Below are 18057 nucleotides of genomic sequence, written 5' to 3' on the forward strand. Positions count from 1 at the left end.
ATTATGTAATATATGGGGGTGCCCTGGTAGCTCAGACAGTAAAGAATTTGCCTGCAATGCGGGAGACCCAGGGTTGATTCCTGGGTCAGGAAGATCCCCTGGAGAAGGGAATGGCTACCCACTTAAGTACTCTTGCCTGGAGAATATATAACAAGCAATTAACAGTGATTTATCCTTTTTCTGAGGTAGGTGAGAAGGCAAGTTTCAGGGACTTTGAGCTGTATATGAAATATATATGTATACATATGCATTTAAAATGAAATATATAAGTATACGTATATACATACAAACACACACATATATATATAGAAAAAGAATATACCGAGAAATAGCAGTATGTACAAATATATAAGATTTCAGGTTTTCTCTGATGCTTCCCCTGTGTGAAGCTCTTTTCTCTTCAGGACGATTATATACTTTAGTAGTTGAGGCTGAGAAATAATTTTTTCCCACTTAAATTTTTATGTTTAGTTCAAAGCATTCCATTTGCATGGGTAACGGTATAGCACACAGCTTCTCCCAGACCTTCACTCCAGCTGCATGGAAAGAAAGCTACTCATGAATCCTTTTCTAGGCTCCCAGTGCCCTGGGAGGCAGTCATAGTGTTTTTATGAAAAGCCAGAGCAGAAGAATCCAGATCTCATTATGCCAAAGAGGAAGCTGAATATTTATTTTAAATCTCATTTTAGCCTGCTCCAAATGTGGATGCCATTGCTTGGGGGCAGTCCTGTGGACTACGTACTTAGAATACACAGTTCCACTCAAAGGAGTTTCTTCTAAGGCACCAGAACACAGGTTTCATATTGGCCTAAGTCAACTCTCCCAGGAATCTTTCAGGGAGGAGGGAGGTGGTCAGCCTCCCGAGAGACAGGAGTATGTAGAGGTTAAAAGTATGAGCTCCAGAGCCAGACTGCTTATATCTGAACTCAGGTTTTAGGTTTTATGGTTTGGAGATGCGGGAAGGCTACGTAACTGCTCAGGCCTTGGTTCCTTTGTCTGTGGGTGGTGGTGGTTTAGTTGCTAAGTCGTGTCTGACTCTTGGGACCCCACAGACTGTAGCTCACCAGACTCCTCTGTCCACGGGATTTCCCTGGCAAGAACACTGGAGTAGGTTGCCATTACCTTCTTCAGGGTTCTTTGTCTGTAAAACAGGGCAACTAGCGATGCTTAACTGATTGGGTGGCTGTGAAGATTAAACAATGAGTGAGTGAGTGAAGTCGCTCAGTCGTGTCCGACTCTTCGCGACCCTGTGGACTGTAGCCTACCAGGCTCATCTGTCCATGGGATTCTCCAGGCAAGAATACTGGAGTGGGTTGCCATTTCCTTCTCCAGGGGATCTTCCTGACCCAGGGATCGAACCTGGGTCTCCCACATTGCAGGGAGACGCTTTACCCTCTGAACCACCAGGGAAGCCCATCCAAAGTGCTTAGAATAGGACCTGGCATGCAGTAAGTGGCCAATAAATGCTACAGAGGAGGCTCCTGACCTGAGCTCCCCAGGATTAACCTAGGACCCCAAACACCCATGGGATGTGTGGCATCTGTGGTCACCTGCCATATGGCCTCTGTAGGGTATAGATGGTGTCTCCCCAAGTCCAATTCTGCCTATTTCTCACACCAGGACATAACTCCTGAAACAGATGGACCAAAACCAATCTAATTTAACAAAACCTAGAAATTTAACCAGTGCGACTGACCAGATGGCTCAGTGATCAAGAATCCACCTGGCAATGCAGGAGACCTAGGTTCAATCTCTAGGTTGAAAAGATCCCCTGGAGAAGGGCGTGGCTACCCACTCCAGCATTTTTGCCTGGAGAATCCCATGGACAGAGGAGCCTGGCAGGCTACAGTCCATGGGGTCACAGAGTCAGACACGACTGAGAGACTAAGCAAGAGCATGAGAAATTTAACCAGTACAACAGCAAAAGCATTCTACTGATACTGAGTGTTGTAACAAATGTTAAATATAATCTTGTTAAAATGGAAATAAAGACAGAAAAATGTTTGAAAAAGATCTTTTAGCAACTGATAGATTCCAATGAGCTCGAGTTCTTTAAGTCAGACCAGTGTTTCTTGGCTTTTTTCCTTTTCTTGTGTGTGTGTTGAAACCTAGGCTTCTTTTTGGATAAATATAAAAACCGTGTGGTTTCTCTTAATGCTGCTTGTAACTTGAAACTTTTTTTTAAAAAGTGACCAAAAAGTTCTAAGCAATATTAATTTAGGAACATGCTTTTTCAACATTGTAAATCAACTATACTTAAGTGAAAAAAATTTTTTTTAAAAACATAACATGTACTTTTTCCAAGTACATACGCACTCCATTCCTTGGAAACTCTGGGTGGAAGCCCTACTCCCTTCCTGAGAATCACTGATTGACCCAGAAACAGTACCCCACAGCCCCACAGTTTAGACCAGGCTGACAGCTGCTGTAACTACATTTGTTAAGATGATTCTACTGTTGGAAAAGGTTAATTTTTGTTTAGCCTCCGCAACTGACTGACTGCCTTCAATCCTACATGACCCACAGTTGTCCTCAGAATTTGCACATTTGGGAAGCAGACAATGAAAGACTTACTGTCTCCACCCATAAAGTGTCCCCGGAGACCTCACCAATCCCCTCATAATTCCATGATGCCATTGGGAAGGGGAGGGCAGATCAGGAAGTGGGAGGACCTAGTGAGGTCAGCAGGGGTGTCAGCAGAGGAGGATGACAAGGAAAAGCAAAGCTCCAAGTCTAGAAAAAACCAAGGCACCTCATGTTATTGAAGAGTCCGTCAAAGGAGATAATAAGGAGAACAAGGACAACAAGGACAGAGATCCAGGTAATAGAGCTGGTGTAAAATAATGCAGACAACCTCAGGAATAAGGCAGAAGCCTACCCGGGAAGCTCAAAGAAGAATATAGAGGTCCTCAACAATGCACTCCTCCATACCTGTCCACATCCATCTTCACTTTTTTTCTTCTAACACCAGGAAATAACCAAGTATTATTACAATCAAGCCCCCTGCCCATGCCATGTATCCCACCCTTACTCTCCGAAAGCAGCAGCCAACCTTTCAAGTTTTGAAACTGTCCCCCAGTACTGACTGTGCCCCTCTTCTGTATTTGGGGAGTGGGTGCAGAAACTAAGCTGGCCTCTGCCTCCTCCTTTACTTGCTCGCTCAGACACAGCTGAAGTAGAGTCTAGGCCCACTGTTACCACCTCGTCTCCTCCCATCCATTTCTCAACCCAGGGCAAACCTACTGATTCCATTGTCGTGAAAGCCAACCAATAACATTCATGCTGCCAAGTGCAATGGAAGTTTTGTTTTGTTTGCTTGTTTTCATCGTGTTGAGCATTCAATATACTTTGAGTTAACTGGAAGAATGCCTAATAAATGAAACCACTACCTGAGTATGTGCTCACAGGATAAAAACCAAGTTCCCTAAAAGGGGTGGAAGGCTTTCCATGATCTCAGTGACCCTGTTGACCACTTTATGCTTGATCTCCCCCCTCAAACCTGGCTGTTTCTCACCTGGGAGTACTTGCTCATGTGTCCCATCTGCTTGTAAGGTCCTCTCCCCCAATCACTCCCTCCCTTTCAGCTAACTTCCACACCCCACTAAATACTGAGATCAGAGGGAATCTCTTCTGGGAGGCTTCTCCTGATGCCCCCTCCCCAATCTCCACCCTGGCTGCACAAGGTACCTCCTTCCTTTCTCCCATGACATTATTTTTAAGTTCTGCTGCTGCAGTTACCATTCTGTCCTATAAAAGGCCGTTTATGTCCATTTCACCAAATAGGTCCTAAATTCCCTCAAGACAGGAACCATCCTGGACACACGCATGACAAGAAGAAAGGAACTGTCATGGCATTTGTCCTTCTGCCATCGAGAGGGAGTCTCATCAGCTAAGTTGATGAGGGGATGGGATATTTTGGGAGCAAGGCACTGGCGGCTGTAGCTTTCAATCCCTTTCTTCTCTCTTCCCACATTTCTGACTATAACTTGGGTCCTTATGTTACCATGGTAACCAACAGTCCCAGAACACAGACTTCTGGCAGTTGGACTTTTAGCTACTGAGATTCAGGACCTGAAGGATTTTTCACGTCCCCAGTTTATGGCTCAGGAGTTGGCAGCACCCTTTTCATGCGGGCAGCCACCAGGGCAGAGCATTACAGAGACTAAAACAGGTACATACATGTGTGCCTGTGTATTCCTACCCTCTCCCCCGGTTCTTATGGGACATCATAGAAAAAGTGCCATCAGGTGATGGAAGGATGCGCGTCTAAATGGCTATAACCTTTCTGGGACGCAACTTGGTATCAACTATTAGGAGCCTTTAGTACATGTGTGGTCTTTGATCGATTAAACCCACCTATAAAAACATAAAGGGAGACACAAAGGCTTATTAACAAGGGGTTTTACTGCAGATGTATCTATTAAATAACTACCTAAGTCATTAATAAGAAAGTGGTTAAAAATGACAGAATAGCCATATACACGGTTAACGTAGGCTGTGCCATCAGTTCAGTCACTTCAGTTGCCCAGTCATGTCTGACTCTTGGTGACCCCATGGACTGCAGCACACCAGGCCTCCCTGTCCATTACCAATTCCCGGAGCTTGCTCAAACTCATGTCTATCGAGTCAGTGATGCCATCCAATCATCCCATCCTCTGTCGTCCCCTTCTCCTCCTGCCTTCAATTTTTCCCAGCATCAGGGTCTTTTCCAATGAGTCAGTTCTTTGCATCATGTGGCCAAAGTACTGGAGCTTCAGCATCAGTCCTTCCAATGAATATTCACAGGACTGATTTCCTTTAGGATTGACTGGTTTGATCTCCTTGCAGTCCAATCTGCCTGCAGTACAGGAGACCTGGGTTTGATCCCTGGGTTGGGAAGATTTCTTGGAGAGGGGAAAGGCTCCACTCCAGTATTCTGGCCTGGAGAATTCCATGGACTGTATAGTCCTCGGGGTCGCAAAGAGTTGAACATGACTGAGCAACTTTCACTTTCACTTTCAGGTTGTGCCATAAAACATAATAATCTCAGTTTCAACTGATGTGACTTTCATATCTACATATACACATGACTGTACATATATATATACATATGTATATTATTGTATACATATAAGTACATACAAAGAAAAAGAAAAGATTATAAGGAAATCCACCAAAATGTTTTCATGATGATTATCATCTCTGGACAGGGGAATCACAAGCATATTTATTTTCATCTTCACACCTTTTTATATTTTTCAGATTTTACACCATGATCATTTTTCTTTTATGATACAAGTTTTTTTAACTGTAGTAATAGATGATACGAGGCATCCAGTGAAGATGCTTAGTGGAGAGGGTTGTATAGAGCAGGTTTTTAAAGGGAGAGGGCTGCCTCTTTTGTTCTTCATTGGAGATTGTAAAACAGATGAACTTCTCTCAGAGTGGGATAGTTCCAAATAGAAAAAAGAATGGGTAATGTTATTGGGTAAGTACCATATTACCCTCCTCTTCTCCCCAGTACCACTTAGATTTTCTCTTTTGAAGATCCCTGGGATGAGGGAGACCTGGGATTTGAGCCTTCGAACTCCACGGTGCACTCATTCTCCAGCAGCTCTGAATCAAACCTGAGTCTCTCTGTGGGCTATTTCCCCTGTGAGGACACCTTCTCCCATGAGAACACCCTTTCCTGTGAAGACCCATCTTCTGAAGGTCCTTCAGTCCACTTTGTCCCTCCTATCCAAGGGTCATGGCGGACTGAAAACACAAGGAGGCTCCTAGCGAGACGAGCCCAAATACAGGATGGCCCGGAGCAGTTCTGCAAACTCAGCATCACCCTGGCCTGGGATGTTGACGTGGCCTCTAACAATTCAGACTCGACTGCTAACTGTGACCTAAGTGGAAACAACAAAGACAAGCACCCCAAAGAGAAGACACAGATGACTCTCAGCAAACTGAATGGTCTTGTGCAAAAGCTTGAGAAATTTCTAGAGGACCAGAGAGATGACAAAGATGATGACTCTGTGTTCCCTGAATCTGCTCAGGAGGAAAACTCCCAGCTGCCTAGCAGCTCCTTTCCAGGTATGGCTCAGGTTAGTCATCAAGAACATGGTAGCTGTCAAGACTTGGCCAAGTTCAACCCACTAGAAAATGAAGATGTCACCCAGTTTCCACAGATTCATCCAAGGCTTCAGAACCAGCAGCTTGCTAAGGTGAGCAGAGAGGTACCTCACAGGCAAGCACAGGACGGGCCTGGTGGAGGGTCCAGGTGGGAACGCATGGAGCATTACTCCCCACTATAGAAGGGACAGAGTAGAGGTGAAGGCAAAATACCGAGGAGCCCTGAGAGAGAGAAGAGGGTAGGAATGTAAAGACAACAATTATGACCAAAATACGAGTGTGTGTGTGTGTAAATATTAATGAGTACTGAAACTCAGCATATATAGCTGGGTTGTGCATTAGTCATTCAGTCATGTCTGACCCTCTGTGACCTCATGGACTGTAGCCTGCCAGGTTCCTCTGTCCATGGGATTTTTCAGGTAAGAATACTGGAGTAGTGGGTAGCCATTCCCTTCTCCAGGGGATCTTCCTGACCCAGGGATCAAACCCAGGTCTCCTGCATTGCAGGCAGATTCTTTACCATCTGAGCCACCAGGGAAGCCAGTTAAAGGATCTGAGCTCCCTAATTGGACAAATACTGACCCCACTGTCGTCCAGGTTACACAATATCTAACACTTGTCTTCTTGGCAGATAATAAGCAAGGCAACTGGCAGCCAAGGGACAGATATTGCAGAGACCTCCTCAGTCTTATCAGGTCCACGAGAGGAGGCCACTCACTCCAGCACACAAGCCCTCTCGTGTCCGAACTTCAGGTGGGTCTTCCGCTGGCTAAGACACCAAGTCCTCTCCTCACTTTTGGGGAGAGAGGATCCCAAGAAGGCCACTGAGCGCCCCTGTGAACTGACACAAAAGAAAAGGTTCTCTCACAGAAGCAAGAGAATCCAACCTCAAGAATCCTTTGAATTAGGACACCCCATACTACCAGATTTTTAAACTTTTTGATAGTCCCTATTCTACAATCCCCACAAGTTATTTTTCCTAATAAACAAAATAAATTCTTTTAAAGAATTTATTCATTTATTTATTTTTGGCTGCCCCGAGTCTTCATTGCTGTTCAAGGGCTTTCTCTAGTTGCGGTGAGTGGGGGCTTCTCACTGTGGTGGCTTCTCTTGTCTCAGAGCATGGGCTCTAGGGCACACAGGCTTCAGCAATTGTTGCGTGTAGGCTCAGTAGTTGTGGCTCATGGACTCTTAAGGGCACAGTCGCAATAGCTGTGGCACATGCCCAGCAGCATGTGGGACCTTCCCAGGCCAGGGATCAAACCAATGTCCCTTGTATTGCAAGGTGGATTTTTAATCACTAGGCTACCAGGGAAGCCCTCCAGCTGACTTGTTATTTAAGAGATAAAGCCATGTAAACACATGACTATAAATGGTTATGGCAAGTAAGAGTATGCACATGGTCCATATTGAATACTAAATAACCAATTCAACATGGGTAGGTTGATTTTAAAAGGTTTCATACATGAGGTTCTTTGAATCACAAATACAGTTAGTGTAAAATGGAGGACTTTACAAATTGGCATGGAGTTAAAGTATGCAATCCTGGCAGGTTATATATGACAGACACTGGCAAGGATGTTGTCCCAGGAAAGAGAGTACCATGGGGATGAAGAAATCAAAGAATAGTGCGTTTTTAGCAATCTATGCCCATGGTTACACCCTGAGTCTCTGCACAGCTGACTCCTCACTTTATCTACCTCTGAGAAAATTTCCCATTCGGCTAGCTCACCTAAATGCCCTCCTTCACCTTCAGCTGCTCCCTGACTTCACCAAGACTTTGAGTTCATTACCCCACCGATTTCATTCACTTCCTCCCAGAAGCAGACTTTGCCCCTCCTTCCCAAGCCGTGGCACATCCACCACACCCACGGGCACTGACAATGACTGCCCTTTTCTTTTCCCAGGTCTTTTAATCTACACTCTCTGAATTCCCCAAGAGAACAACCGTCTTGCTTCTCTCATAAGAGCCAACACACAAACACAGAAATTACCTTCTCCACTTTCTGGAGACTTCCCGCAATGCCTTCTCAAGTCCCCCACTGCCTGAGGCACTCATACTTAAAGACACTGCTCCAGGGTTGCTAAGAGGCCAAAAGTGATTCTTCCAGTTGACACGGTCAGCTTTACTTAAGCTGCCCCCTCAGTCCCCACCTTCACACCATGACTTGGATGTTTCAGCTCTCTTGATATGACTATTTTACCTATAGACTCTGATTTCTTGAAGACAAGCACCAGGTTTTGGTTTTTACTGCAAGATCTTAACAGAGTCTGCTATAGAGTGCTCTCTCCATCTCTATATAATCGTTTTAAGATTTGAATATATTCTATTTCTCTTTTTTTCCTACATAATATTTTAAAAAATGAAATACAATAGCTTAGACTTGCTATTCCTTAAGTCAAAAAATTTACTGGTCAGCAGGGTTAAGAGTAGGAAAAGAGGGTTGGGGGAGATAGAAAGAAGAGAAAATGGCAATCTGCAGAAGGTCAGGGGAGGTGGTGACCTACAGACCAAAAAAACTAAGGCCAGAGGAATTTAGCAACTATTATAAATTTGAAAATGTAATTCAACAAATATACACGGAGCCTTATTGTTGCTTTAGACGAGACACTAGAATACATCTAAAAGAAAGATGACAACTCCTACAATCATGGAACTTGCAACCAGTCTTATTGTCTGCTCAATTCTTTATTAAATAAGTCAACCTCTAAGAAAAACTCACCCCGAGTGAACTACTGTAAGATCGCCCACATTAATAAGAAGCCCTGTTCATTCGTAAGATTTCCAACATATTATTGTTTATTTTTCAGTGTTGTATAAACCTGTTTGACAAGTATGAACCCACCTCTATGACTCAATGTACTTTACAAGCCTTTATAATAAATATTCTTTATAAAAAATTGGAATTCCAAATATTCTTTGAGATTGTTCTGCTACATCTTAGAAAGTGAGTCAAAGTGTTTAAAAACAGGAAATATTTCAGTACCTCCTCATTTATTATAGTGTCAAATATGCTACGAAGCTCTTAGTTGCATGCCAAACTAGGACCAGGTTCTCTGCTCTGTGTTGTATCCAAGGGACTGGGGCTGGAGGAGACTACTAAAAGGCAAGAGAACTGAGAGCAAATTCGGCATGGTCATGGAGAGACTCCAGCTCTGCAGAAACCTCAAGACTCTAGGAGAACGACTGCGCTTGCCAGGCAATGTGCTAATCTAACTTCTTCAAGTGAACTGCTCAGTCTTGTGATAAAGTTCAGATGCTTGAATTAGCAAGGTTTTGCCTTATTCATATTCTAGACTCTGTGACAACACAGTAATACAATCCAGCATGCAGGGTGAGAAATTATCAAACAAATGTAAGGAGTATTCAGCTGTCTCCAAACACGGAATTACGATAGGTTAATGTAAACTTCACAGACCACCTCATGCCACACCAATTTCTCACTCAGCAAGATCTCAACAAGAGAAAAAAGTATGTGATCACACCATACCAACAAAAATAGGTACAAATTGCTTTTCCAAACTTCAAGAACATAACATGAAAATGCTCAAAAGGAGCAAGGGGTCCAAGGTCTACTTGATTACAAAAATAATGTTGAAAATCCTCTTACAAAACAATGAAAAGAAAAACAAAGCAAATTATAAATGAATTCATAGAGTTCGGGTAATGACCCCAGTATTCAAGAATAGTTTTGTCTAGGCAGGAGGGATAGTTAACGAGCTTCAAAAATAGGTCTTTTCATCATGAAGGGCAAGCAACAGAACTGATACTGCATTCAGGGTACTAGCTAATCTCAAGATGGATGGGCGGGTTTTCAATTGCAATGTCCAGAGTCAATCTTTTCCTGCCTCCTCTTACTACCTCAACAAAGAGAACAACACTTTGCTTTCAAAAGTGAAATGAGACCCTCATCAGATAACACCAAGTCACTGAGTGAGCTGGTCATGAGCAGGGTAGGTATAAAAGCTTTAGGATAATTCTCGAAAGAATTCTAAGCCTAGATCAAGGAATTCCCCCTCCTAAACAATTCCTGTTTACTATCTACCTTTCACAGGAATTTCATGGTTGAGATGCCCATTTGAATTCAACTAACGTGCCTTTACAGAACTATTTATAAAGAATATTTTCAGATAGGAGGGCAGACATGAAATATCTTTTCAGATTGTGGCTGCTGAATGAAAATTCATCTCATTATTAATTGAACGCTCTCAGTCTAGAAGGAAATCAGAAAGGCGATTTGTTTTGTTGTTCTTCATCTGCACCAACAAAGATTTATTATTTTAAGGGCAAATGCTCCAAACTAAAAGATACCTCTCTCTCTCTCTCTCTCTCTTTCCTAGAACTTTCTTCCTATATGTCCATTCACAAAATAAAACACTTCTGACACTGAAAATAATAATACGTGTTTGGATAGTTGTTTCTGAACTTCACTTTTGTCGGCTCCTCTGCCACCTGTCTTTGGGGTCTAGATTTTTTTCAAACAGGGATGGGGGTAAAAAGGAGAAATTTTCTTCAGTAAAGTAACTTTCAAAAATTCAGTTAGTACCATATTGCAACCACCAACCTGGTCACTGATTCGCATCATGATCCAAGATGAATGTTAAAAACACTGGATGAATGACTGAGTGTCAGGGAACAAGATATGCACATGGTGAATTACCCCACAGATAACTTATTAAGGGAATTAAGTACCTGTACAATGAGAGGTCCAGTGAACACCAACTTAATCCAGTGATTAAATCTAGCCTAACCACTATCATATACTTTCTAAAGAGAAGCGGTATATTCTTCCCAGCACTGTTGAATCTGAATCTAGTTGTTAGGAAACCAACAGTCAGATGAACCCGGATTGAAAGACATACTTTGAGACAAATGTTTGAGACTTTTCAAACATGTTAATGTCATGAAATACAAAACAAGAAAAAACAAAAAAGGGAGGGAGACAAGATAATTCAAAAAAGACAAAAAGAGATGTGACAACCAGTTGCTATTTACCACCCTTATTGAATTCCCCAAATCTACAAAACTATGATAAAAGATAGTTTTTAATCATTGGAGAAATCTGAATGGGGGCTGTATATTAAACACTTTCAAGCAATTCAGGAAAAAAATATAAAATAGAGAACGTGAAAAAGAAGATGGGAAAAAACATTAAAAAAAAAACCTCCAGTAAGTAGGGAATACAGATCTCTGTTATTAAAGTATCATATTTGCTATGCCTGTGTGATGTGTTAGTTACTCAGTCATGTCAGACTCTTTGCGACCCCATGGACTGTAGACCACCAGGCTCCTCTGTCCATGGATTCTCCAGGCAAGAACACTGGAGTGGGTTTCCATTTCCTTCTCCAGAGGATCTTCCTGATCCAGGGATCGAACCCCAGGTCTCCTGCATTACAGGCAGATTCTTTACCATCTGAGTTATCAGTGATAGTAACATCTTAAAGAGGTACATATTTAACTCATTAATATTTTTCACTCTAAACAAAATTTAGGTATTAGTCTGATTTCTCACATGATATAAACTGGGCAATTCTTTAATGTGGATTCTTTCATCTGGATATCTGCCTTTGAATTCACTACTGGCCACAAGGAATTTTCAGTCTCATGGGTTAATAAATATTCATCCCCTAAGTCCCTCTAACTGTAAAAAGACAAACTGGAACAGTTGAAAGAAGATTAGCATCTAGACATTTTTCAAAAACATTTCAAATTTCAGGAGTTTATTTAGCTTTTGTTAAGAATGATGTTTGTCCAATGGAGACCCAGGCTTTCTGCCCTCAAATTATCACAAATTTGGGGACTCCCCTGGCAGTCCAGTGGTTAAGACTTCACCTACCAGAGCTGGGGGTGCGCATTCTATCCCTTGTTGGTGAGTTAAGATCCCACGTGCCTCATGGCCAAAAGACCAACATAAAGTAGAAGCAATACTGTAACAAATTCAATAAAGATTTTAAGAAATGGTCCACATCAAAAAAATCTTTTAAAAATTATCATAAATTTTAAGGTCTGGATAGCTCATGTTTACTCTCCAAAGAACTTCGTGAGCATTTTCCATGTTTCTCATAGATCAAGAAGAGCTCGCCACTTATAATACTATAATAACAATTCCTACAAACTGTTGTGACATTTCATTTTGAGCGGTGCTATATTCTTCTTCTTCCAATGTAAGTAGCAACATAAGCCTAAAGTCACCATATAATGCATTGAACATTCTGAGAGACTTCTGAGAGTAAAAGAGAGGGCTACCATAGTCTTTATTAATTAACCTTTTATGGAACATACTTTTCATATGGTTAAAGCTTTAGATGTTCTCTTAAACAAATGCACGCATACATACATACTAAACACTTTGCAAACAATTGAGAAAGTTCAGAGATTCCCTAAACTCTACAAATTCAGGTTCACAACCAAGTTCTTAAATAAAACTTGCTGGCTTCAAGTCCCAAGTCCACCACTTATTTGTGGTAGATCCTGGGAAAGTTACTTAAATTCTCTGAGCTTTCCATTTGATCTATAAAATGTGATACTAATAGTACTCATCTCAACTTTCACTTTTCACTTTCATGCATGGGAGAAGGAAATGGAAACCCACTCCAGTGTTCTTGCCTGGAGAATCCCAGGCAGGACGGCAGAGCCTGGTGGGCTGCCATCTATGGGGTCGCACAGAGTTGGACACGACTGAAGCAGCAAAGTGCTGCAGTGAGGATTAAGCAAAAGTGCCTGACACCTAGTAAATGTTGTAAATTACTAGTAAACTAGTAAATGTTGGCAAATTTTAGCAGCTGCTCTTGCTGTCTTATACTTCCTTTGTTTTAAAACTCTGCATGGCTCCTAAAGACTGCAGCATTAAGTCTAAGCAAACTGCCATTATGTTTCTTTCCACCAGATTATGATGTGCTTTCCCAGTCTTAGTTAACAATGCTCCTCCCTCACCCCTGCGTTCCCTGCACTACTTGTCCCTGTACTTTCCTGCCTCAGTGCCTTTGTTCACACTGTTCCCTCTCCTTGGAACCGCTCTAACCATGCTCTTCCTTCAGTCTGCCCTGCCACCTACCTACTCCCAAATGCACCCTTTAAGGCTCACATTAAATCCAAGCTTTTCTATGGAACTGAGCAGGTTGAAAATAAGTCTCACCTTCTTTTGTGCTACCATCACTACCTGCAGTAAGCATACAATTTATCCTGTTTTACAGAAATGTGCTTCCACGTCTTTCATCCCACTAGACAAAAGCCCCTGCGTTCCGCTTATCTTTTCACGCGTCAGAGGCCCTGGCCCAGTTTCTAATACATAGTAGCTCCACGATAGATATTTGGAATATTTGAAATGGTTAATCTGCAGGAAATAATTGAAACAGATAACATCCGAAATGAATGTCATTTCCGCACACATAAAATTTCACTTGCTTCTACTTTAATCAAGTCTAGTCCCTGGATGTTTATATTGGGGGCTGTGGAGTGTGGCCGAGTGTAGGTGTTTCCTGAGTGGAAAAGCTCAGTTCTGTACAACAGACAAAGCTGGTTAACAAAAAGGCAGCCGTAGCTTTTTACTTGCCTTAGCAGAAACTGAGGTCTAGCCTCTCCTTTTTATTTTAAAGACATTTCAAGCCTTCCTATTTCCTCTAGATCAGGGGTTCTCAACCTCTGGCCTGAGGACCGGTACCTCTCTTCAGAAGCATTAGATTAGAAATAAAGTACACAGTAAAAGTAATACACTTGAATCATCCCAAAACCACCCCTCACCCCACCTCCTGCTCCCTGGAAAAGCTCTCTTTCACCAAATCAGTCCCTGGGGCAAGAAAGTTGGGGATCAGTGCTCTACATAATATTTAGATGCACTGACTCATTCAAATATGTTTACTGAACATTAACATGCGAGTCTACTTAGGGAGAGACAGGTATCTTGCCAGACATAGCACAGGGGCTGAAAGAAGAGCTGGGTGAAGGAGCAGACAACACTGCAATGACTGTAAACCCTAAGAGGCATGGCTGGGTTCCAGTGACGGGTCCAGTTTAGCTTGAGCGTGGGTGCAATGGTAAGAGACTGAAGTCTGAGGTGGAGGGATGGAGCCAGGTCACTAAGGAGCTTTGAATTGGTTCTTAGGGGAGAATGGAGCTCTTGAAGCAAGAGACTGACATGATCAAATCCATGGCCTAGAGAGAGGTTTCTAACAACAGCAGTGTGGGAGTGAGGTGAAAGTGGAGAGAAGTTGGTATCCGGAATATCAGAGAAAAAAATGCTGCCAGCCTAGCTCCATGGTGAGATGGAAGAAGTCCAATGCAGTTCCAGCCCTTTTTAGTAGTTTTCTCAAAATGGTTCCATCCTCAGGCCCAGCTATGATGCCCTCCATGCTACACCAGATCCAAGACACTACTCTCTCTGATGGTTAATAAGCATTTACATGAGTTAATGAACACAATGGACAGGAAATTATCTAAGTTGAAATGACGCATTAGATTCCTATTGTGCCCTCAAGTACCCAGGCACCATGGAGCAGATTTCTCCTTGCTCTTTCGTTTGTTTATTTAGTATTCATTCACTTACTGAGGTCTCACTATGTGTTGGCCTTGATGCCAGGGACATCATTACCCTTCATGCCAGGGACAGGAGGATACACAAGACATTATTCCTATTCTACAGATGTTCAAAGCGCATCAGAGGCGTTAACTGTCATTTATATTCAACAAAAGGAGTCACTAATTAGCCTTCTTTTTACCTGAAGCTGGGATTACCTGGTGGCTCAGATGGTAAAGAATCTGCCGGCAACGCAGGAGACCTAGGTTCGACCCCTGAGTCGGGAACATCCTCTGGAGAAGGAAATGGCAACTCACTCCAGTATTCTTGCCTGGAGATTTCCATGGACAGAGGAGCCAGGTGAGCTACTGTCCATGGGGTAGCAGAGTTAGACACGACTGAGCGACTAACGCTTTCACTTTTTCACTTTTACATGAAGCTATTTAAAAAATGTGTTCTGGATATTGGTCATAGTACCAACTTGCAATACATTTTTACCTTGAATGACTGGCTTTCTACATGAGCTATAAAGCTGAGCTGAGGGAGATTCCTGCTACAATATCTGGGATTATTTTGCTTATATTATACAGTAGATGTTCATGAATTTTCCCACTAGCTAAAATTTATTTGTAACCCCCAAAACCACTATCAATGGTGTTTCTGCTGTTGTTCATGGCCATACACAGAACAGCAAAAAATCTGAGTGCCCATGTGCACAATCCCAGCTGAAACTGAACAAGGCAATGCTCTGCCTTGTTTCAGCTCAGCTCTCCTACTACAAATAAGTGTCCCAGGGACTTCCCCGGCAGTTCAGTGGTTAAGACTCCAGGCTTCCACTGAGGGGGGACACAGGTTTGATCCTTGGTCAGGGCACTTGGATCCCGCATACCACATGGTGCAGCCAAAAGAAAATAAATGTCCTTTCCATGGTCTATCCTGTGTCATGTTTCACACTCACATGCTTTTGGTTGGTGATTTCAGTGTTTAAGATGGTTCCCAAGCACTCGCTTTTGAACTGTGGTGTTGGAGAAGACTCTTGAGAGTCCCTTGGACTGCAAGGAGATCCAACCAGTCCATCCTAAAGGAGATCAGTCCTGGGTGTTCATTGGAAGGACTGATGTTGCAGTTGAAACTCCAATACTTTGGCCGCCTGATGAGAAGAGTTGACTCATTGGAAAAGACCATGCTGGGAAGGACTGGGGGCAGGAGGAGAAGGGACGACAGAGGATGAGATGGCTGGATGGCATTGCTGACTCGATGGACATGGGTTTAGGTGGACTCAGGGAGTTGGTGATGGACAGGGAAGCCTGCCGTGCTGCAGTTCATGGGGTCGCAAAGAGTCAGACATGACTGAGCAACTGAACTGAACTGAACTGAAGTGCAAGAAAAGCTGTGATGAGCCTGGTAGAGAAAATGCATGTGTCAGATAAGCTTAGTTCAAGCATGAGTTACAGTGCTGTTCATCATGAGTTCAATGTTAATGTATCAACAACATGAAATAAGGTCCCTTTTAACAGAAACAAGGTTATGCATTGGTCAGTTGGGAAAACACTGTGACAGAAGCTCATAGGAACCTAAGCCTGTGTATCCCCTAGGAGCAATGGCTCAATAGGCACTAATTCAGAGTTCTGGCAACTTTACAGAAAGTAACTACTACAAAAAACAAGAATCAGCTGGATTTTCAGTGCAAAGAACCAGCCATGACACAGATTTTTTTTTTTTTCAGCTCTACCTCCTGAGGATTCAGGAAGACCACAAAGTGAGGAAACAGAAATCACTTTCTGCCAAGTGAAAAAAGTCAAATATCACATAATGTCACTTATATGTTGAACCTAAAAAACAAACAAAATGAAAACAGACTCAGATAAAGAGAATGAATGGCTGGCTGTCAGAGCAAGGAGGATGTGGAGGTGGGTGAAATAGGTGAAGGTGACTGAGAGGTACAAACCTCCAGTTATATAACAAGTAAGTCATGGGGATGCAACACACAGCATAAGGAATATGGTCAATAGTTACAACAACCTTGGGGACAGTTGGTTCCCAGACTTATCATGGTGATCATTTCACTGTTGTTGCTGTTGTTCAGTTGCTCAGTTGTGTCTGATTCTTTGCAACCCCATGGACTGCAGTGCACCAGGCTTCCCTGTCCTTCATTATCTCCCAGAGTTGGCCCAAGTTCACGTCCACTGATCATTTCACAATGTATGCACATGTCAAACCATCTTGTAAGTATATCTAAAACTAACACTATTGTATGTCAACTGTATTTCAATTTTTTTTTTAAATGACATAAAAGAAAAAAAGAAACCACCTTCTGGGTCTTGTAACACTTCAGTAGAATTAGTTGGTTTTTTCTGTCCCTGGAGAGTCACTCAGACACAGTCTCTCAAAGAAGGTCAAAGTAAATGGGTATTTGGGGGCATTACCATTTTCTCTTGGTAGACGCCTCATGCTTAAAGGCCTGATACTCCTTGAAGACCATTTATTTTCTGCTTTATACAATACTTGGTTTTTTGAGAACCCTAATAATTTGAGGGAAAGCTCCCTGAAAGGAGTGGTCTATGCCAGACCTCAGCTAAGATCAATTTAGACCCTGAAGAACCAAAAAGCCCACTTTTTTAGTCAAATAATCCATTCTTTAATTTATAAAAATTTATAAACAGTAAGACCATTTAAGTCACACCAAATCATGCAAAACTTTTGAGAATGCCCCAGAATCCCACATTTCCCTTGTAAAAGCTAATCTCAAAGCATGAAACAATTTCCCGATATGAGTATAATATAGTAAGAAGCCAGACTCCCTGCTCCAGGGATTTCATGCCTTAGATCCACAAGCATTAATGGAGAGTCCCAACCTGCCATCTTGACTCTCTCCCAAGGTTGAGATAGTGTTTATTTGTTAAACAAAACAGTCATCCAAATAGATCTGTTGAAACGCTTTCAGGCAAGATGAGAAGCCAAGGCAAGGAGGAGGAACAGCTAATCAGAAACCAAGAGCAAGAAAAGCTGGGTCCAAAATAAATATAGTACAAAATGCCCAGAATAGCCCAGAAAGACAGCTGATGACCTTTTCTTTTAAAATCTCTTAATATCACAGTATCATATGGCACAAGTATCCAAAGCCAAGCATAATTACTATAACGAAGGTAAGAGAATAAAGTAAAGACAAACATACAAACAAGAAAAGATGCTGGTACAACAACAACTTGTGTTTTGAAATACAAACTTAAAACACAGACAACAAACACAATTATTGTACTGAACTTAAGAGTCAGTTATCAGCAAGGCATTACACCTCGGTTCAAGGTAATGGTCACAGGAAGCTGTCAAAGCTATTTCAAACTCTGAAAGCAACCATAATATTTAAAAGGCGATAGAATACTTTCTTTTTGCCTAAAGACTAAAGGAATCCTGCTATAATGGCTACGAACTGCCACACCCCTAA

At 42.3% G+C, this 18057-nt stretch overlaps 2 protein-coding genes across 51 annotated transcripts in view; one reads left to right on the plus strand and one right to left on the minus strand.

Annotated features, from left to right (window-relative positions):
* The window catches only part of PPFIBP1 (PPFIB scaffold protein 1), a 197336-nt gene that overhangs the window by 106662 nt on the left and 72617 nt on the right, over positions 1-18057 (minus strand). For 2 of the 50 annotated variants that reach the window (XM_081591860.1, XM_081591840.1), the window contains exon 1: positions 2575-2657. The exons of 45 other annotated variants lie outside the window; for them this stretch is intronic. The gene's annotated coding sequence lies outside the window, so the exon portion shown is untranslated. Of the gene's footprint in view, positions 1-2574; positions 2658-3514; positions 4023-18057 lie in introns of those variants that run through there. 3 more of the 50 variants (XM_081591858.1, XM_081591856.1, XM_081591859.1) reach the window with 3 other exon arrangements.
* On the plus strand, positions 2649-11314 carry C4H12orf71 (chromosome 4 C12orf71 homolog). Its single transcript, XM_081591868.1, has 4 exons — positions 2649-2821; positions 5527-6191; positions 6731-6852; positions 9178-11314. The coding sequence occupies exons 1-4, from the start codon at positions 2707-2709 to the stop codon at positions 9314-9316; spliced, it is 1041 nt and encodes a 346-aa protein (XP_081447994.1). The 5' UTR covers positions 2649-2706; the 3' UTR covers positions 9317-11314.

This window comes from Giraffa tippelskirchi, chromosome 4, assembly GCF_054371585.1.
Source record: "Giraffa tippelskirchi isolate mGirTip1 chromosome 4, T2T-mGirTip1v1.2.pri, whole genome shotgun sequence".
Taxonomy (NCBI): domain Eukaryota; kingdom Metazoa; phylum Chordata; class Mammalia; order Artiodactyla; family Giraffidae; genus Giraffa; species Giraffa tippelskirchi.